Below are 21955 nucleotides of genomic sequence, written 5' to 3'. Positions count from 1 at the left end.
TGCGACACACTTCACGTTTCACTAGAAGACATAAATACACAAACTATTTCTATTCTTATTTGCAAAGCCACTTTTGGTTTCGGCCAGTGAAGATAAGATTTGGAAATCACAGTACAATTAATGCGTGTATAGTACTAGAACTAGATCGACCTTTTTATCATCCATTAATCTGATGCATATACATTATGACACTTTTCCTCCTTCCCTATCTATATGAAATGGGCACAACACCTGGAGAAACAATCTCATGTTATTCTCTTTCAAACTGTTGAGAAATCAGAGAGTAGATGCTTGCAATATTGAGCTAGCTGTGTATTAATGCAACTCATTAAATAATTGTAAGTCACGATATAAATTTGCTAGAGCTGGACACATGGTAATAGTTAACCTATAGATCTAATTTTAGATCGGCTAATGTCAAATAAAACAGCACCAAATAAATCAGCTCAAGAAACTAAGAATCGCATGAAATAGCCTGAAGAATTAGTTTTAGATGCATCAAAGTATCAAACACAAACTGACACACATATATAGCAAACCAGCTTAATTGCAGATTGCAGTCTTCATTTATTTATCTATTGAGCGGGGATCGATCGATCGAGAGCTATTATTTGCACACAAGTCTGGAAACGCAAAGTCAAAGAGAGAAGGCAGAATAAAATATATACTAGAAGCTAAACACCAAATATAGCACACGCAAGCACAGCTCGAACAACTGTCAACTGAGAACACTAGCAAGCTGCTCGATCGATCTGTTCATCACCCCTACTACTCATCCCCCTGTTCCTGATCTGCCTCGGGAGCCGGAAGGTTCAGATCAACGCCGAACAGGACGGGCTTACGAGCTTCTTCGGCGGCGGCGAGCTCCTCTCTTTCGAGCCAGGAGCAGCCTTTCTTACCATTGTGGCTGGCGCGGTGGCCGCCGAGCGCCTGGCGCGTCTGGAAAGGCATCTTGCAGCGGTCGCACACGTACGGGTAACGCTGCCCGTACGGCCCGAGCTCGCCCAGGGGTGTCTCCCGGGGCGGCTCCATGCCGCGCCAGCTGCGGTCCGTGTGGCTGCGCATGTGGCCATGGACGGCCTTGGCACTGGCGAATGTGCGGAAGCAGATGGGGCACCCGTCAGGCCCTACCGGTGCCCCACGGGCGATGGCAGGGACGACGGCGTCCACCTCGTGCAGGGACTTGAAGGTCCAGGGGTACCTGGGGTCGTCGCCTCCTCCGAAGCCTCCCGCGACGAGGTAGTGGACATGGCCGGCGCCGGGCATGATGAACACTCGGGAGCTCGATCCGGTCATCATGTTGTGGGTTCTGGGTTGTGTGTTGTGGCTGCCGTTTCTATATTTGTGTATGTAGACGAAGACGACAACACACTCTAGCGTGGGACTGCTGCACTAGGCGTGGAGAGTACTAGCCGTGAGTAGGTGGGCCGTACGCGTGGTGAGTAGTATCGGTTTGTCTAGTTCATTCATATTAGTGTCGCCGGTGTGGAGAGTGTGAGCTTTGCTAAGAAACATTTGCGTAGTTTCACATAGAGACAAAAGATTTTACAATTTCAGTTTCTGGTTGAGAAGAGAAGCCACCCCTTGTTTTTGCAAAAAGCGTGGGCTGTTTATTAAAACTGGGTACTCTCCTAACCCTCTCACGACCAGCACGCTTTCGGCGGCCGGACTTTGTAATCTTGCTATCGCGAAGGGTTCTAATATGCGGTCCACTCTCGCATGGCCATCTGGTCACCGTGTGCAGATTCGCAGGCCGAAAGTTCTGGACGGAAGTTTTTCGGGGAAAAAAGTGGACCCTATAGGTTAAATGGGCCTCCCTCTCCATGGCGCGCAGCCCGTTTAGCTGAGAGTTAGAGGAAACAAAACATGATCGATTTTCGATTTGCATTGAGAGGTCAACAGGATGTCAGTTGCTCTGCTGCAAAGCAAACCGATTCTGCGGGTGTAGGTTTCCATCAAGAGAATCTTATACCATCGCTGTTCTCTCCCAAGGAAAGAGTCGTGTTCAATCGAGGACCGGTTCTTTTTGAGAGGATGCCCATCCAGCCCCCCCCCCCCAACACATTTTTGAGAGGATGACTATCCAGTGCCCCCCCCCCCCCCCCCCCCGATAAGATTGAAAACTCTGTGCATATGTCCTTAAACCTTAAATGTTAAAACAACAAACATTTTCCACTTGGCCCCCTCTAAAGTTTAGCGGTATGTATCTCCCCCTGCTTGTTCCAGGCTACGTCGTTGGCTAAGACCAGGGCCGTCTCCAGAAATTTGGGGCCCCGGGACGAATCACGAAATAGAGTCCTAAAATTTGAAAAATCCACTAGTGTAGAACCGGGCAATAGCACCGGTTCGTAAGGCCCTTTAGTGCCGGTTTAGAAACCGGCACTAAAGTTTCGGCACTAAAGCCCCCCCCCCCTTTAGTACCGGTTCAGCACGAACCGGTGCTAAAGGGGATCCACGTGGCACGAGCCAGCTCCGGGGGCCGGGAGCCCTTTAGTACCGGTTGGTAACACCAACCGGTACTAAATGGTTGTGGGGTTTTTGGTTTTATGATTTCTTTTTCATTTAATTTTGTGTTTTCCATTTTAATTCTTTTTCGTTTGCTGGTATTTTACGGTACTACACATTGTACACGTTATGCATATATATATATATATATATATATATATATATATATATATATATATATATATATATATATATATAGAATTTCTAGTAGAACCAATCATATATATATCATCAATGTCTCACAAACCACCATATTAATTTACACATACACACATGTATAGCTATATACAATTTCTCCTACATATGCATGTTGCCTTCGGAGCCAGTGGCATTAGCCTAATTGGTGCCTTCGGAGCACGATGACAATTGGAAGTGGTTCATGAGGGCGGTAGCGGGTAATAGTATTCTCCCTTCGGATTTATGACCTGGTCGAGCAAAAATGCCGCTATTTCCTCTTGAAGTGCTTCTACGCGCTCCGTTTCTAGGAGATTGTCCCGCACCTCTTTGAACTGTTAAGAAGGAGATCAATATGGATGTGTATTAGTTGTGTGACTAGATATCGATAATGGTGTAAAAATTGTGAATAGTGTTCTGACAAGCGTACCCATTTCTGTCTTTGAGATCTGCTCCTTTCGGACGCCATCATGCGAATGTTCTCGCAAACGCAGAATGCACACAGATCAGTCCCCTGCGCCTGCTTCAGGGCCTTTATTACGAGAATGGAATTTAATTTGATCAGATAATAATTAATCAAGCATGATAATTAAAGAGATGACAGTTAGCTAGCTAGCTAGTACTACTTAATTACTTACCTTGGATCGAAACCATTTCAGCTGTGGTTTCCATTCGCCTTCCGTGACGCTGATGAACCTTGCCCAAGCCCTGCCCGCCGACAAAGAAAATGAATAAAAGGGTTATTAAATAGTTCATATCATGAAATGACGAACTAAATAGGCCGAGATATATAGTTAATAATGATTGAAATTACCTGCTGACTATCCCAAACAAGATGTTATAGTCACTATTTGCTTTGAGTAGCGAGTCCAGTATTTCAACTGTTCCGGTGTCAACTTTAATGATACACAAGATCTAGTGAAATCTGCATGCACACACGTTTGCATGTCTTAATTAAGCGGGCATATGTAAGCAAAAACATGTAGCTAGCTAGTAGGCAAAAACAGAGAATTTGTAGTACAAGAAAGTGTGACTCACTGGAAGTTGTAAGGAAGTAGTATATCTTCATTGTATTTGAGGCGCTTCAAGAACTCTAGCATGTTGTCCTCTACCTGCTCTTCATAATACTTGTTCATTTTCCATGTGTATTCATTAACGGTGTTTGGGTCAATGAACCCAATGCCATAGCGTTCACCTTTTCTCATTTCATACATCTTCATCATGCATAATACGACAGAAAAGAATATAGTGAGGATAATTACAGGTAATGATTGATCAAAAGGATCACTACAGCTAGCTTGAGACTTAAATTACAGAAACAAATCACTTACATACAATAGCAACTGACGATAGATTTGTCGAGTGCGTCTTGATTGTATAACTGAAACAGTTCAGAATACTCAACGGCCACAACTTTCTCATGGTAGTAATCATCCTTCTTGACATCCACCATGAGGGACTCTCGATTGGATCTCTTGGTAATGTCCATGTACCATAGATGCAATTCATACATTCTCGTTGGGAGCTTGTTGCCATCTTCTGGCTCGACCAAAGGTTGGCCCCGGACATATTTCCGTTTTACTTCCTCCTCTGTAATCCCAGGCATGTCCTCGATCTCGAGGAGTTGTCCAACAGTGATCTTGAGTTCTTCATCCTGCATTATATGCTCCTGGGTTATTACCACATCGCCCACCTCGGCAACATAAACTGTTTGGCCACAATAATATTGGGCGCGTGTACTGTCACGTGTTGTTGGCGGCATAACAAGCGGGGGGATCCATTGCACCCTCTGTTTTCCCAGCTGGGCAACGTTTTTCCCGCATTTTTTGACAGCTGCTTGTTGTTTGCTCGAGCTCGAGCTCGCCTCCTTCTGTAGACGTCGTCGATGTAACTTCCTGATGTGGCGCTCATAGTCTGTGTCAACAGGCTTAGGAGCTGGTGGTTGAGCCATACGAATGAAGTGGTCAACTACTTCCACAGGCACTTTCTCCCTTGGCGGCGGTGGCGGTTTCGGTCCAAAATGGGCGTCGAGTTCTGCCTGCACCATGGCATGGTTTGCTCCTCGGTCCTATCGTAAGCCCTCACAGGAAGAGGAGTAGTGAGGTTTGGACCATATTTATATTGCTTGCCTCCGCCTGTACTTCCTCTACTATGACCTTGTACCGCTACGCACCATAGCTGCAGGGTGTCTCTTCTGCGATTGCTGAGGCGGCGGAGACGGCTGACGGGACTGAGTTGGACGAGGAGGAGTGGCCTGAAGCTGTGCCGGACTTGCAGTGGCCTGAGGTTGTGCCGGACTTGGAGGAGGAGTGGACGTCTGACGCTGTGTCGGACTTGGAGGAGGAGTGGCCTGACACTTTGCCGGACTTGGAGGAGGAGGAGTGGCCTCACGCGTTGGTGGACTTGGAGGAGTGGCCTGACACTTTGCCGGACTTGGAGGAGGAGGAGTGGCCTCACGCGTTGGTGGACTTGGAGGAGTGGGAGTCCGCTGACTCGGTGGCGGACTTCGACGAGGAGTCGGGTGACGCGGTGTCTGTGGCCTTCGAAAGATGATGCAATCCTTTCTCCATAGGATGACATGATGTATGGCCTCTCCCAATGTGTGCTCGTCGTCACCTCCAGGAATGTCAAGCTGTAGCTCCGAATATGGGTCCACAACCTCATCAACCAAGACACGAGCATAGCCCGCTGGAATCGGGTTGCAATGGAAGGTTGCCTCGGGGGAATTTGAAAAAGCAACGGCGTCCGCCACCTTCATGGATATGTTCTTCATTTTGAAGTGTAGCTCGCAGTTAGTGTTCTCCGTGATGTCATCCACGGGGTGTATATCCAGCACTGCGTCGCCCGGGGCGGAACCCACGCTGCTTCTCGGCATGGATGGGGCGGTGCTATCCAATGTTGGATCATCCGCTAGCTGCTGCAGATGCTGAGACCCCCTTTGCTGGCTAAGTGAGTCGATCTGCTCCTGGTGCCGCTGGAATTTAACTGCCAATTCCGCTTGACTTGCTTCTAGGCCTTGAAGGCGTTCATAGTCCCGCTTCCTCTGCTCCTCCTCCATCTTCCTCTTCTTCTCCTCCGCAATCTTCTTTCTCGCACGGGTTCTGTAGTCGGCGTTCCAGTCCGAAAACCCCTCATACCACGGAATAGCGCCCTTGCCTCGTGTTCTTTCCGGGTGTTCAGGATTTCCCAGGGCACACGTAAGCTCGTCGTTCTCTCTGTTGGGCTGGAACACCCCCGATCGAGCCTCTTCTATTGCAACAAGTAGCGCATCGCCGGCTCCGTTCAGACATGACTTCGTCGAAACATTGCCTGTCTTCGGGTCCAACTCCCCTCCATGCGCATAGAACCAAGAACTGCACCTGGGGGGCCAGCTCTTAGTAATCGGAGTGACACTTGCATCCTCCATCTCTTTCTCAGACTTATCCCACTTAGGCATTGCCACCGCGTAGCCACCTGGCCCCAGCTTATGGAACTTATCCTTTTTTTCGGCATTCTTCTTGTTTATTCTCGACCGTTCCTTAGCTAATTCTGAATCCTTGAATTTCACGAAATCGTCCCAATGAGCACTTTGATTCTCTAGTATCCCCTCGAATACTGGAGTCTTCCTTCCTTCCTTGACGTACTTCTCCCACGTCGTTCTCTTGTGGTTCTTGAATGCAACCGCCATTTTCCTAAAAGCAGCGTCCTTGACTTTTCGCACATCTGCTTCTGTGAAATTATCTGGTAGGGTGAAATGTTCCATGAGAGTATCACAAAGCAGTTTTTTTTATTCTCATCGACAAAAGTAACATTTGGACGTGGCTTTGCTGGCTTTCTCCTTTCTTGAAGGGAGATCGGGAGTTGGTCCTTCACAAGAACTCCGCACTGACGAACGAACTTGCCCGCAATCTGCTTAGGCGCTAATGGTTCGCCATTAGGTTTGAATGCCTCGATATTGTACTTTACACCCTCCTTCAACTTTTTGTTCGGGTCTCGTTCGTCCTTTTGCCTGAAGATTTGCTCGATCCGGATGGCTGAAAGAAGAAAGATCGATTCGTTAATATATCTTCAACTCATTTAAAACATGCGATGATCACCAGATTCCTGCTTATATAAATATATATACCTCGCCGGTGTTTGTTGTTTCAGGATCAACATGTTCTTCGTCGTAGTTCATGACTTCATCTTCTCAGTCGTCGCGATCGAATATCATATCACCCTCTCCGGTGTTGTTTAGAAATTCGGAGCCGTCAAAATCTTCTTCATTCTGATCATCATCTGGCCCGCGTATGATATCGAACATGGTCTGTTCTCTCTCTCTGTCGGTATTGTCCGCCATAGCTTTTATTTAACTATGCCAAAAGAAATATAAAACAATTTAGTATAATCTTGAATAATAGATATAATCTCAAATACATCGTCTTGAATAATAGATATAATCTCGAATACATCGTCTCGAATAATAGATTTAATCTCGAATACGTCGTCTCGAATAATAGATATAATCTCGAATACATCGTCTCAAATAATATATATAATCTCGAATAAATCATCTCGAATATTATATATCGAATACATCACTAGCTAGCTAGCTAATAAAGATCAAATACTAGAGAGTAATCTAGGCGGTGGAGAACTAAAGTGAAGGAACCATCACTGGATCATAGCTCGGGTGATCTCCCCAAAGAACCTGCCAGGTATTGGAGAACCTGACGTCCATAGTAGCCATGTAGTGATGGACGTGCTCGTCCTCCTCCCTGACACGGCGACGTACCACCTCCGGCGGGGCCGGCTCCCTCCGCACCGAAAGTGGCCCACGCGAATGCCACCAAAGGAGATGAGGGTCGACGACGGGACCCGGGGCCGGGTTCCTCACCAAGCGTCGCGCCCCTGAAGGTAGAACCTCCCAGTGCCAGCCCGGCGGAGCCCAGTCCCGGACATGGGTCCTCTGAAGCAGGACGTCGTCGTGAACGGCTCGACGGCGCGGATGCGGGCCGGGCATCGTCGACAACAAATACTATATGCAAATGTAACACTAATTATGCTATCATTGCATATGTCAAAATTATATATGCTATTTCATACTAATTAAGCATCTAACACTAAAAACAGAAAAAACAACTTCTATACATCCATTAAAAACAGAAAAACAACATTATATAAAAAAATTCCATACTAATTAAACACTAATTATATCCATCTAACATGCATTCATACATATATACTAGTGAAAAAAAAATAATATGAAAAATCTAAACTAATTAAACATACAAAATACGTATATATTAATTAACTTAAGGAAATGTGCGTGTGTGTGTTTTCATCATGCTTGTGTGTGTGTGTATGGGCTCGGGGAGGGGCGGCGCCCATGGTGGCCACCGGGGGCAAGGGAGAGGGGTTAGAGGGGGAGAGCTCACAGCGGGGCGACGGCGACGGCGAGGCGATGGGCCGGGGCGTGACGGGGCGGCGACGGCGAGGCGATGGGCCGGGGCGTGACGGGGCGGCGACGCGGGGACAGCGCGACGGCGATGAGGGCGGCGACGAGGATGGGGGCGGCGACGGCAACGGCGCGCGACGAGGGCGGCGTAGGACGGGGGCGGCGACGGCGTCGATCGATCGGGAAACAGAGGAAGAAACAGAGGGAGAATGAAATTTTTCGAAGTGATGTATATATAGAAGGCACCTTTAGTACCGGTTGGAGCCACCAACCGGTACTAAAGGCCTTTTTTGGCCAGGCCAAGCGGCGGGAAGCATCCCCCTTTAGTACCGGTTCCTGGCTCCAACCGGTACTAAAGGCCCCCCCTTTAGTACCGGTTGGTGCCACGAACCAGTACTAAAGGGGGGTACGCTGCCAGGCGAGGGGCACAAAAGTTTAGTCCCACCTCGCTAGCCGAGGGGCACTCACACCTACTTATAAGCCCCGCCGTCGCTGCTGTCTCAAGCTCCTCTCTTAAGCAGGCCTTCTGGGCCTACCTCTTCTGCGATGCCCTATTGGGCCTACTGGGCTAGCGGGCCTGCATCCTGGCCCAACTTGAATTTGGTTTTCTAGTCATATGCAGGCCGCTGTGGCCCAGTAGGTGGGCTTTTTTTCTTTTTTTTTTGCTTTATTTATTTTTGTGAATAACTTAACTTTGAAAATATATTTTTCATTGATTCTTTTTTCTTATGTTTAATATTAGTGTGTTTTATCATTATATTCAATTTGGTAATGCTTAGGTTATTTAAAAAATGAAATGCCTTTGTAACGGATGAGTTTTCGTCCGAAACCCTGATACTTCGAAACAGATTGTCCATTTTGTACACGAAGTGCATCCAGTTTTTGCGGTAACCCTCTCTACTTTTTTGCACATGCTATGTGGGTGAAATTATGATACCATGCCAACTTTCATTCTTTTCTGAGTTCATTTGAAATGCTTTTCAATTTCAGGGTCATTTAGCTGAAAAAATCAGTAAATGCATGAAAGAATTTTCTTGCACATAAAATTTCTTCGCGTTTCAAATGCCAAAACACATAACTAGCTACACTAACTATTACAGAGATTCCCTCCTGGGTGTGAAACACAGAAGAAAGTGATGATAGTTAGGCCGATCACATCCCAGATCTTTGGGTGTGAAACTTTTTCTTCGCGTGTGTCCCTTTGCGTCGTAGCCATGGAAAATCTTCATCATTTAACGGGATGCTCGGGTCAATATTCACTGTGAATGGAGCAATTTCATCAAACTTTTCATAATCTTCTGACTTGTCTGTCTTGTCATCCACTCCCACGATGTTTCTCTTCCCAGAAAGAACTATGTGCCGCTTTGGCTCATCGTACGATGCATTCACTTCCTTATATTTTCTTTTTCTTGGCTTGGTAGACATGTCCTTCATATAGAAAACCTGTGCCACATCATTGGCTAGGACGAATGGTTCGTCTGCATACGCAAGATTGTTGAGATCCACTGTTGTCATTCCGTACTGTGGGACTTCCGTTACCCCGCCTCGTGTCATATTGACCCATTTGCACCGAAACAAAGGGACCTTCAAACCACGTCGATAGTCAAGTTCCCATATGTCCTGTATATAACCATAATATGTTTCCTTTCCCGTCTTGGTTTTTGCATCAAAGCGGACACCACTATTTTGGTTGGTGCTCTTCTTATCTTGGGCGATCGTGTAAAATGTATTACCATTTATCTCGTACCCTTTGAAAGTCATTATATTCGAAGATGGTAACTGGGACAGCAAGTACAGGTCATCTTCAATAGAGGTGTCATGCATGGTACGTGCTTGCAACCAGCTGGCGAAACTCCTGGTTTGTTCACGAGTAATCCAGTCATCAGACCGCTCCGGGTGTTTGGAGCATAGAAAATTCTTGTGTTCATCCATATACAGAGCCACCAAGGCGGAATGCTGTAGAACTGTGTAGTGTGCTTCATGAGAGAATGTCCGTCCATACATATTATTTGTTCCCCTCCTAGCGTGCCTTTTCCATCCAGTCTGCCCTTATGCCACGATTCAGGAACACCAATCGGCTTAAGGTCAGGAATAAAGTCAATACAAAACTCAATGACCTCCTCATTTTGACGGCCATTGGAGATGCTTCCTTCTGGCCTAGCACGGTTATGAACATATTCCTTTAAGACTCCCATGAACCTCTCAAAGGGGAACATATTGTGTAGAAATACAGGACCAAAACGTTAATCTCTTCGCATAGGTGAACTAGGACGTGCGTCATGATATTGAAGAAGGACGGTGGGAACACCAACTCGAAACTGGCAAGACATTGCACCAAATCATTCTATAACCTTGGTATGATTTCTGGATCGATTACCTTCTGAGAGATTGCATTGAGAAATGCACATAGCTTCACAATGGCTAATCGAACGTTTTCCGGTAGAAGCCCCCTCAATGCAACCGGAAGCAGTTGCGTCATAATCACGTGGCAGTCATGAGACTTTAGGTTCTGGAACTTTTTCTCTGCCATGTTTATTATTCCCTTTATATTCGACAAGAAGCCAGACGGTACCTTAATACTGAGCAGGCATTCAAAGAAGATTTCCTTCTCTTCTTTGGTAAGAGCGTAGCTTGCATGACCCTGATGTATGCCGTCTTTTCCATGCATACGTTGCTGGTCCTCCCGTGCCTCAGGTGTATCTTTTGTCTTCCCATACACGCCCAAGAAGCCAAGCAGGGTCACACAAAGATTCTTCGTCACGTGCATCACGTCGATTGCGGAGCGGACCTCGACGTCTTTCCAATAGGGCAGGTCCCAAAATATAGATTTCTTCTTCCACATGGGTGCGCGTCCATCAGCGTCATTCGGAACAGGTTGTCCACCAGGACCCTTTCCAAAGACCACCTTCAAATCCTTGACCATATCATGTACATCAGCACCAGTACGGTGGCAAGGCTTCGTCCGGTGATCCGCCTCAGCTTTGAAATGCTTGCCTTTCTTTTTTACGGGATGCCTGCTCGGAAGAAATTGACGATGTCCCAGGTACACATTCTTATTAGCCAAATATATACTGTCGGTATCGTCCAAACAGTGCGTGCATGCGCGGTATCCCTTGTTTGTCTGTCCTGAAAGGTTACTGAGAGCAGGCCAATCATTGATGGTCACGAACAGCAACGCCTTTAGGTCAAATTCTTCCCCCATGTGCTCATCCCACGCACGTACACCTGTTCCATTCCACAGTTGTAAGAGTTCTTCAACTAATGGCCTTAGGTACACATCAATGTCGTTGCCGGGTTGCTTAGGGCCTTGGATGAGCGCTGGCATCATAATGAATTTTCGCTTCATGCACAACCAAGGAGGAAGGTTATACAAACATAGAGTCACAGGCCAGGTGCTATGGTTGCTGCTCTACTCCCCAAAAGGATTAATGCCATCTGCGCTTAGACCAAACCATATGCTCCTTGCGTCATCTGCAAACTCCTTCCCGTACTTTCTTTCGATTTTTCTCCACTGCGACCCGTCTGCGGGTACTCTTAACTTTCCGTCTTTCTTACGGTCTTCTCTGTGCCATCGCATCGCCTTGGCATGCTCTTTGTTTTGGAACAAATGTTTCAACCGTGGTATTATAGGAGCATACCGCATCACCTTGGCAGGAATCTTCTTCCTGGGGCGCCGGCCCTTGACATCACCAGGGTCATCGCGGCTGATCTTATAGCACAATGCACCACATACCAGGAAAGCGTTCAAATCCTCGTACTCACCGCGGTAGAGGATGCAATCATTAGGGCATGCATGTATCTTCTGCACCTCTAACCCTAGAGGGCAGACAGCCTTCTTTGCTTCATATGTACTCTCGCGCAATTCATTGTCCTTTGGAAGCATATCCTTTATCATTACCAGCAACTTTCCAAATCCCTTGTCAGATACACCATTCTCTGCCTTCCATTGCAGCAATTCCAGTGTGGTGCCCAGCTTTTTCTTGTCACCTACGCAATTCGGGTGCAACAATTTTTTGTGATCCTCTAAAATGCGCTGCAACTTCTTCTTCTCCAAATCACTTGCGCAGTTTCTCTTTGCATCGGCAATGGCCCGATCTAGATCATCAACGGGCTCATCTGATGCCTCTTCTTCAGCTTCTTCCCGCATTACCGGCTCATCTTCTTCCCGCATTACCGGCTCAGCTTCTTCCCGCATTACCGGCTCAGCTTCTTCCCCCATTGTTGTATCATCTTATTCAGGGAACCCATGGCCAGGATAGCTGTCGTCGTCCTCTTCTTCTTCATTGTCTTCCATCATAACACATCTTTCTCCGTGCTTGGTCCAAACATTATAATGGGGCATGAAACCGGACTTAAACAGGTGGACGTGAATGGTTCTTGACGTAGAGTAATTGTGACCGTTCTTACAGCGAGCACATGGACAAGGCATAAAACCATCCGCCCGCTTGTTTGCCTCAGCCGCAAGCAGAAAAGTATGCATGCCCTCAACGAACTAGGGAGAGCATCGGTCATCGTACATCCATTGCCGGCTCATCTTCATTACACAACACCGAATAGACCAAATTAATACAAGTTCATACATAAAGTTCATACAACACTTAAATGCAACAAACAAATAACTCTCTAGCTAAAGCATTTAAATGCAACAACAAATACGATCAAGATCACAACTAAGGTAACAATGGATCCAACAGCATAATGATACCAAGCCTCACTATCGATGGCATATTTTCTAATCTTTCTAATCTTCAAGCGCATTTTCTCCAACTTGATCTTGTGATCATCGACGACATCGGCAACATGCAACTCCAATTGCATCTTCTCCCCCTCAATTCTTTTCAATTTTTCTTTCAAGTACTCGTTTTCTCCTTCAACTAAATTTAACCTCTCGGCAATAGGGTCGGTTGGAATTTCCGGTTCACATACCTCCTAGAAAAAATTTCTATGTCAACTTGATGGGCATAATTTGTCATAAACACGAAATGCAACTAGTTTTAAAAGAGAATATACATACCACATCCGAATCATAACAAGGACTAGGGCCGACGGGGACGGATATCAAAACCATGGCACTATATGTATAACAAACAACGTATGGGTAAGATAATTATACGAGTAACTATATATCCAAATCACACAGACATCAATTTTTATATAAAATTTCATGAACAAGAGACTCACCACAAGGTGGTGCCGGCGACGGGACGGTGCGGGCGATCGACGGTGGCTACGACGGAGATGTAGAAGGCACTAAGTAAACCACACCTACATATGCAAACTAAGTGTTATTTTTGACCTCAAATTGCATATAAATCAAATACTAGCACATATATATATATATCCTCCCAAATTACTAAACTCACAAATTAATCACTGTATAAAGCATTGCAAGAGCTAATCTAGCAATGAGAGATGAAAGGACAAAGTTGCTAACCTTTGTGATCATTTGAATGGATGGGGGCCTTCAAATCTTGACAAATTTTGGACAAAATGTGTGATGAGCTCGAGAGGAAGAGGGGAAGAACAGAGAGGAGAGGGGACAGGGGAAGAACAGAGCGAGCTCGGGTGGACGAAGGGTTTATGTAGGATGACCTTTAGTACCGGTTCGTGCCAAGAACCGGTACTAAAGGGGCTGGAGGGGCCCCAGTCTGACAACATCCTGCCACCACCCTCATTAGTACCGGTTCGTGGCACGAACCGGTGCTAAAGGTTCGCCACGAACCGGTACTAATGAAAGCGGCCCGGCTAGCCGTTGGAACCAGCACTAATGTATACATTAGTGCCGGCTCAAATACAAACCGGCACTAATGTGCTTCACGTTTGACCCTTTTTCTACTAGTGATCGTATAACTAAAGAAGTTTTCAGAGAATACCTCTGATTGCAGTGGCCAAATAATACTTCACAGTTATCCAAGGAAAACCTCATGCCAAAGCATACATAAATTTTTTCGACACACAGTATATGAAGAATTGAAACTCAACGCTTAATGATCGAACCAAATAGCTTAAACATGATAAAAACATACAAATAATAATAAGGGATACAAAAGATACCAAATCAATAGTTTGCTTCATCCATTCCTCTCATATGTGTAGACACTTCTGTTGTTGATGGGCGCCAACGAAAATGATGTCATCATCATATTATTCTGTAACATGAAATAAAATGCATCAATTCGGGTTTAATCCTGCATACGCACATTTATTTTTCAGTTCCAAATCGGTCAATTGTTCAAATGCATAAATTTAGAAATTAACACACACAGCATGTGAGTTCAAACTTTGAATGCATCTTCTATTGTTGCTTGCCTCTCTCCTTCGAAGAAATTAGTAAATTACCCACTGGCCCAGGCAACAAGCAGCACCGGTGTTTCTTGGCTTTGGAGGGACAGCTAGTCTTCGGGGTAGTGGAGGCAAGGCTAGTGTCCAGCAGCCGGACGGAGGACATGAATCACTTCCAGGCATGGTACACTGGTGCTAGCACGGATCAGCAAGTAGGGGAGCTAGACTGAGGAGATCGGCCGCCGGCGGTGCTCTGCACAAGACCAGCAATCGTGGATTCGTTGCACGGGAGTGTGCGAGATCGCGAGAGGCGGCGGCTGAGGACTGGCAGAGCGGTCACAAACCTAGGGCTCAGGCTGTAGCGGGCCACTCGCAAGCGGTTTACCTTCATGTTTTTTCATCAATCGGGGGCCCAATGATCTCGAGGGCCCTGTGCGGTCGGCCACCTTGGCCCCCCTCATGGACGGCCCTGGCTAAGAACCATCATAGTTTATATTGAGAGGTCAAACAGGATGGCAGTCGCTTAGCTGTAAAAAAACTAGATTTCGCCGGTGTAGGTTTCCATCGAGAGAACATGGTACCAATCGTTGTACTCTCCCAAGAAAAGAGTCATGGTCTATCAACGACCGGTTCATGTTGAATGTATGCCCATCTAGGGCTCATCCCCCTCCCCCCCCCCCCCCCCACCAAGATTGAAAACTTTGTAATTATACCCCTCAACCCTAAATGTTAAAATAACAAGCAGTTTCTACTTGTCACCCTCTAAAGTGTAGCGGTATGTATCCCCCCTACTCATTCCAGGCTATGTTCTTGGACAAAATGGCATGCATTCGTTTTTCTTGTTGCATCCCACATTTGCCTGTTTTGTTTTGTTTTAATTACACTTTCGAAAATTACATGAGCAAATATTAAATAGGTGAAACCTTTTTTTAATATTACATGAACCTTTTACTAAAATGTGTGATCACTTTCTGAAGTTCGATGAATACACCTTTACAGGTTGTGAACACTTTCTAAAATTATAGAACTGGTTTCAATATACACGAGTGCATCCTTTACATGAACGCTTTTAAAATGCGTTAACACTCTTTTCAAAACTGAAAGAATATTTTTAAAACTATGACACATTTTTACATGAACATTTTAAAAAGTACTTGAACGCTTTTTTGAAATTATACGAACATTTCCTCATACTCTGTATTTACCCTTCAATTATTTACTCCCATTGAAAACCTAAACAATTTGTCATCAATCACCAACAAGGGGGACATTGTAAGTGCATCAAGTGCCCCTTTAGTGGTTTTGGAGTATTGAAGACAAATAGGTTGAGGGACTAACATGTTTGTGAGTGTACACAGGAGATATAGTCCCTGAATATTTGGTTTAACAAATGGAAGATGACCCCTAAAAATGAATATCTTCAAGTGAAGAATTTGGTGATGAAATTGGTACGACCTTTGAATAAATTGATGTGAAGACTTTTGTCTTTGTAGTTTCTTTCTTCTTATTTGAGTCATAGGGAAAATTGTACTGTTAATGGGGGTCTAGGTGAATCATGGTTCACATTAGCAAAGTCATGCTCAAACCTATACATACACAAGTCGCTTCAAGTGAAGCATTTGGAAATTTCCGGAATAGCTGACGCGTCTGCTAGGGAGAGTGACAAAGTTCATATGGTCGCTGATGAATTTGGTCAGGCTGAGGAGTTAGGAGTTTGCCAGTGTGATCTGCCTAAAAGTGAGGAAATTGAGTGCCCCGACGAATTTCAGAGTTCAAATTCTGACCGTTGCTGCGCCACAGGCCAGTTGTCGACTGGATCCTTATCCTGAGAATGGTCATATCGGAGAAGGGCATTTATGACAATTCATGTCGGGTTGCCCCTGGCTATAAATAGCCACCCCCACTACCACTTGTTGGTTGGCTGATCAGAGAGAACTTGAGACATGTCATTGGAGAGCAACCCATCCTCTGACGACTTTGAGAGAATCCTAAGTGGGAAAAACCCAGAGCCAAAGTGATTGAGCATCAGTGAAGAGATTGATCTGTGTGATCCGACGCCTGTTATATTTGAAGACTGCCATTCTTCCAAACGGTTAGGCGTCTCGTTCTGAGCACCCAAGAGTCATTCTGGTGTGCCGGTGAACAAGTCTGTGAATGTTTTGGAAGTCTACCTTGAAGACTTACCACAAGTGATTGGGCGAGGTCTAAGTGACCTTAGCTCAAGAGGAATATGGTGAGGACTGTGTGTCCTCTCAGTTTGTCTCGGCCGCCTCAACCAGACGTACAGTTGATACAATAACTGGAATTGGTCTACCAAATCGCAGTGTTTTCACCGAGCAAACCTGCTTTCAAATTCCTCACCCTTCCCTTACATTATTCCGCTGCTGAAGAATTTGTGATCTACAAGTTGAAGAACTTGAACTGAAGGCTTTCATCATGTTGTATTTTATTTCTTCAGTTCATATTCCTCATGGTTGTATTCCTATATGATTGCATGTTCTTCACCTGTATGTATCTTGTATGCATGCTTTTCGTTTCTGTGATGATTTAGTTCCCTCCCATTCACCCCCTTTGGGAGTAAACCCTCACTTTCAATGTCTCTATATCCATGCAAGGCACTGACGCTTGACACACCTCGGTGGTACTAGAACTCTATAGCTAGCGAGTAATTTTAACGTGCTCCCTCTTACCCCTCTTTTCACGTGGGAGGTAAGAAGGTGAGAGTTAATCAGACTACTGCTTAATCAAATCAATGGCCCAGATCTATTAAGCACTTTTATCTCTCATGTGAAAAGGGGAGGTAAGAGGGAGCATGCTAAAATTTGTCATCGCTAGAGACATGATGAGTGTGTAGGAAATGGCATGTGAGAGTTATATGGATATCCGCTAACTAGAATGTAGCAGTATTCTCTAACTGTGATGACATAATTCTTAATTTATCAAGTGTGACATAATTCTTAATTTTTCCTGGGTATCAGTGTCTTGATCTTCAAACTCAAAAAGTTAAGTTACCTCCTATGGTAATTTTTATTAAGATTATTTACCTTGTGTTTATATCACACGCAAACATACACACATGCCTCCCGCAATGAATCCCACGCTTCTTGAGCCCTTTCGCCGTCTACTTCCAGCTTTGACCACGACCTTGTACCCTAGTGCCTAAGACCCACAACCACTGCAAAACCGCCTCCCACTCTAATACACTCGTACCACCCCCCTTCGAACACGTCGCCTGGACCTAGCCCAACATCACGGGTTTCCCGCTCGACAACATCACACTTGGCTACCGCTCCACATCATCTCGCTTTGTCTTTTGTGCCGTTGACCGCATCTTTCTGTCGATCTATGCGCATCCTCTCTCTACGCACCACCTCAGCCATGTTTCCCACTTAGTTCCATCCTAGTAGAACCAACCCCACAATGCACACGGTATGCACACACATGGGAAATATCTGGTTATTTCATGACTACAAGGAAATTTTCATAGTGTATTTTCTCACCCATTTGTTCTATAAATTCTTCATATAAAATATCACTCCATGGTCTGAATTGTTGACATGCAGTATGTGATGTATTTAATGCTTTTTTGTAGAATGACACTTGGTCTTTGGTTCCTCGTCCAACATGTGTGAATGCCATCTTTGGAAAATGTATCTTTTGTCCAAAATTCAACACCAACGGTATGTTGGCGAGGTGCAAGGTAAGGAGGGGCAGGGGGTGTCCTTGGCTTCAATAAATGTGAGGGTGTTGAGCATAGCGAGATATTAGTCCGATTGTCAAATCGGCTATTATTCATATGGTGCTCAGTCTTGCCACATCCTCCCCAGGGCGGTATCTTTTGAATGAGATCACGGTGAAGAAACACATTCTTAAAAAAGTGAAGATATACTGTATCGACCCACATACTAGTGTAGGTGTTCTTTTTGGATTGATGTGTCCGTTCTAGACAGACTATTTTGGAAACAAAAAAAAATCATAACACTCCGGGTCCGGTACATGCACTAAAATTTTAATCCTAATACATAAGCTGCCCCATTTGATAAAAATACCTTTTTCTTTTTTAAAAAAACAGCTACATCTCTAGCTGTTGCATCAATTGATGCACCCAACCTTTTTGCAGAATTTTTGTGTAATTTATTTTAAAAAGGGGGGACGTATTCTCAACGAAGCTAGGAAGATGACATTGTGCACATATAGGTTATATTCAACATGATCTTATATAATATTGGGAAATCAACATGGGCACGTAAAATGTGGAATCTTGGAACAGAACATGTTCTGAAAAGCACAAATTTGTTCTTTTATTAGCCGTCATTTTAGTGTATTTCATCATGAAAATTTGGACACATGTACACTATGTCTCTGGGTATATGTGTATTTGTTGAAACGTAAAAGCATGGTTTGAAAATTTCAAAATTAAGGCCTCCATTTTGCATTTGTTGCTCAAGAGAGCACTCTTTATTTGTCAGTTCGTCGACCTAATTACATATCCAAGTGACCTGTGAAGGCCTGTCACGTTGATCCGCTCATCATCATGGGCTGTGGTATATATCTCTATATCCATGCAAGGCAATGACGCCTGACACACCTCGGTGGTACTAGGACTCTGTAGCTGGAGACATGATCAGTGTGTGGAAATTGTAGGTGAGGGTCACGTGGATATTCTCTAACTAGCATTAGTGTAGCATTATTCTCTAACAGCAAGCAATTATTAATTTTGTGTTTATTTTAAGTAGCAAGTGTGACATAATTATAAACTTTTCATGGGTATTTATTTCAAATATCTAAAAGAGGTAAATTTATATGTAACAAATATATATTTTAATGGGTAGGTTCTTCCCTCAAAATATTATGTCGGATGATAAAATGAATATAAGCCCGATGTTCTACACTTGTATCCATGTCCGACTGATCCTTGTCATATCTACCTTTCAGTCGTACCAAATCCTCTAGGATTATGCTGGATTCGACACACATATCCGCGTCCAGTTATCTTCCACTGTGTGGTAATCTCTGATGGCCGAATTAGACATCCGAATCCGAGTCGGATTCGGACATATGTGTTTGTGTCTGATGTTGTGTAGTGCGCTAGCATTATAAATGTCTATCCATCCAGCTGAAAATGGAACGATGTTGGTTTTGAATAACGCTGTATTCGACATACATTGTTCTGTTTCATGAATATTTGGATATTTTTGTTTCAGAAATATTTCTTGGCCCCATTGTTCTTCTGATTTCCTATATCAAAACAAGGACACTCTTATAGCATATATAGAGAGTCAAAACTTACTCCAATGATGCCAATATCTCTCCAATATACATTGTGAGCTATTTCTTGGCCCCTTTGTTCTTCTGATTTCCTATATAGAAACAATGAGACTCCTATAACATATATAAAGTCAAAATAGAGTGCATTAATTACTCTAGTGATGCTAATATATCCCCCACATATATATACATTGTGAAGCAATATCATTAAGTCTGATGTTTACAGTTGTATCCATGTCCGACTTACAATTGTCATGTCAAACTCAGTCATACCCAATCTCTCGGACTGCGATGGATTCAACACACATATCCAAGTCCAATTGTCTTCTAATATGCGGAAATCTCTGATGTCCGAAATAGACATCCGAATCCGACTCGGATTCGGACAGTTATGTTTGTGTCTGATGCTATGTTGTGCGCTACATTATAAATGTATATCCATGCAGGTGAAACTGAAACATTGGTTTTGAGTAACAATGTGTTTGACAAACATGGTTTTGTTTCATGAAAATATGGATTTTTTTTTGTTTCAAAAATATTTTTTGGCCCCATTGTCCTTCTCATTTCCTATATAGAAACAAGGACACTATTATAGCATAAAGAGTCCAGATAGAATGCATTAATTACTCCAATGATGCCAATATACATATCTCCGATATATACATGTGATGCAGCATCGTTAACTTGGGAAATGGTATGTAATGCACACGGCACACTTCATGTTTCACTAAAAGACATAAATACTCAAACTAATTCTGTTCTTTTTTGCAAAGCCACTTTTTCTTTCTGCTAAGGAAGAAAAGATTTGGAAATCACAGTGCAATTAATGAGAGTATATCATACTAGGACTGGATCGACCCGTTTATCATCCATTAATCTCATGCATATACATTGTGACCCTTTTCCTCCTTTTCCTATCTCTATATAAAATAAAATAGGCACAACACCTGGAAAAAAACTCATGTGATTCTCTTTGGAACTGTTGAGAAATAAGATATATGCGTGCAAAATCAAGCTAGCTATGGATTAATGCAACTCATTAATAAATAATTTAATTCACCATACAGAATTGCTGGAGCTGGACACAAGGTCGTTAACCTATAGATCTAATGGTAGACCGGCTAATTTCAAGTAAAACAGCACCAAATCAGCTAAAGAAACAAAGAATCACATGAAATAACCTGAAAAATTAGTTCTAGCTGCATCAAAGTATCAAACACAATCTGACACACACATATATATAGCAGCTTAATTGCACTCTTCATTTATTTATCTATTAAGCGGGGATCGATCGATCGAGAGCTATTTGCAACCCAAGTCTCGAAACACAAAGTCAAAGAGAAGGAAGGCAGAATATAATATCGGAGAAGCTAAACACCAAATATAGCACACGCAAGCACAGCTCCAGCAACTGTCAACTGAGAACACTAGCAAGCTGCTCGATCGATCTGTTGATGACTCCTACTACTCCTCCCCCTGTTCCTGATCTGCCTCGGGAGCCGGAAGGTTCAGATCAACGCTGAACACGACGGGCTTCCGAGCTTCTTCGGCGGCGGCGAGCTCCTCTCTTTCGAGCCAGGAGCAGCCTTTCTTACCATTGTGGCTGGCGCGGTGGCCGCCGAGCGCCTGCCGCGTCTGGAACGGCATCTTGCAGCGGTCGCACACGTACGGGTAACGGATCTCGCCCAGGGGCGGCGGCCGGGGCGGCTCCATGCCGCGCCAGGTGCGGTCCGTGTGGCTGCGCATGTGGCCATGGACGGCCTTGGCAGTGGCAAACACGCGGAAGCAGATGGGGCACCCGTAGGGCTCTACCTGTGCTCCACCGGGGACGGCGGCCGGCCTCTTGCTGCCACGGGCGATAGCAGGGACGACGGCGTCCACCTCGTGCAGGGACTTGAAGGTCCAGGGGTACCTGGGCTCGTCGCCTCCTCCGGAGCCTCCCGCGACAAGGTAGTGGACATGGCCGGCAGCGGGCATGATGAACACTTGCGAGCTCGATCCGTTGTGCATGTTGTGGGTTGTGGCTGCCGTTTCTGTATTTGTGTATGGACTATGGACACTCTAGATGCACTGTGTATTTATGTATGTGTAGCGGCTTGGGACTGCTGAGTAGGTGGGCCGCACCGCCGCAGCACCATCTATCAATGTACTAGTACTTAGAGTATCTGTTTATCTAGTACTATGTGGTCTTTATTAATCTATATTAGTGTCATCGGTGGGGAGACTGTAAGCTTTTCTAAGAAACATTTCCCTTTTACTTGGTTTTACTTGGTGGAAAGATGCCGGTATGTGCAGTGCAGGTGCCATCCT

General features: G+C 44.8%; 2 protein-coding genes across 2 annotated transcripts; both read right to left on the bottom strand.

The window, feature by feature from the left end:
• Window positions 1-523: 523 nt before the first annotated feature.
• LOC123147165 (zinc finger protein ZAT9-like) lies at window positions 524-1393 on the bottom strand. Its single transcript, XM_044566399.1, has one exon. It carries the CDS (start codon window positions 1297-1299, stop codon window positions 769-771), a length of 531 nt encoding a protein of 176 aa, XP_044422334.1. The 5' UTR covers window positions 1300-1393; the 3' UTR covers window positions 524-768.
• A 19505-nt stretch (window positions 1394-20898) lies between these two features.
• Window positions 20899-21679, bottom strand: LOC123147164 (zinc finger protein ZAT9-like). Its single transcript, XM_044566398.1, has one exon. The coding sequence runs from the start codon at window positions 21653-21655 to the stop codon at window positions 21110-21112; it is 546 nt and encodes a 181-aa protein (XP_044422333.1). The 5' UTR covers window positions 21656-21679; the 3' UTR covers window positions 20899-21109.
• Window positions 21680-21955: the final 276 nt, after the last annotated feature.

Source organism: Triticum aestivum, chromosome 7A (genome assembly GCF_018294505.1).
Source record: "Triticum aestivum cultivar Chinese Spring chromosome 7A, IWGSC CS RefSeq v2.1, whole genome shotgun sequence".
NCBI lineage: Eukaryota > Viridiplantae > Streptophyta > Magnoliopsida > Poales > Poaceae > Triticum > Triticum aestivum.
This window is presented reverse-complemented; position numbering and strand designations above follow the sequence as displayed.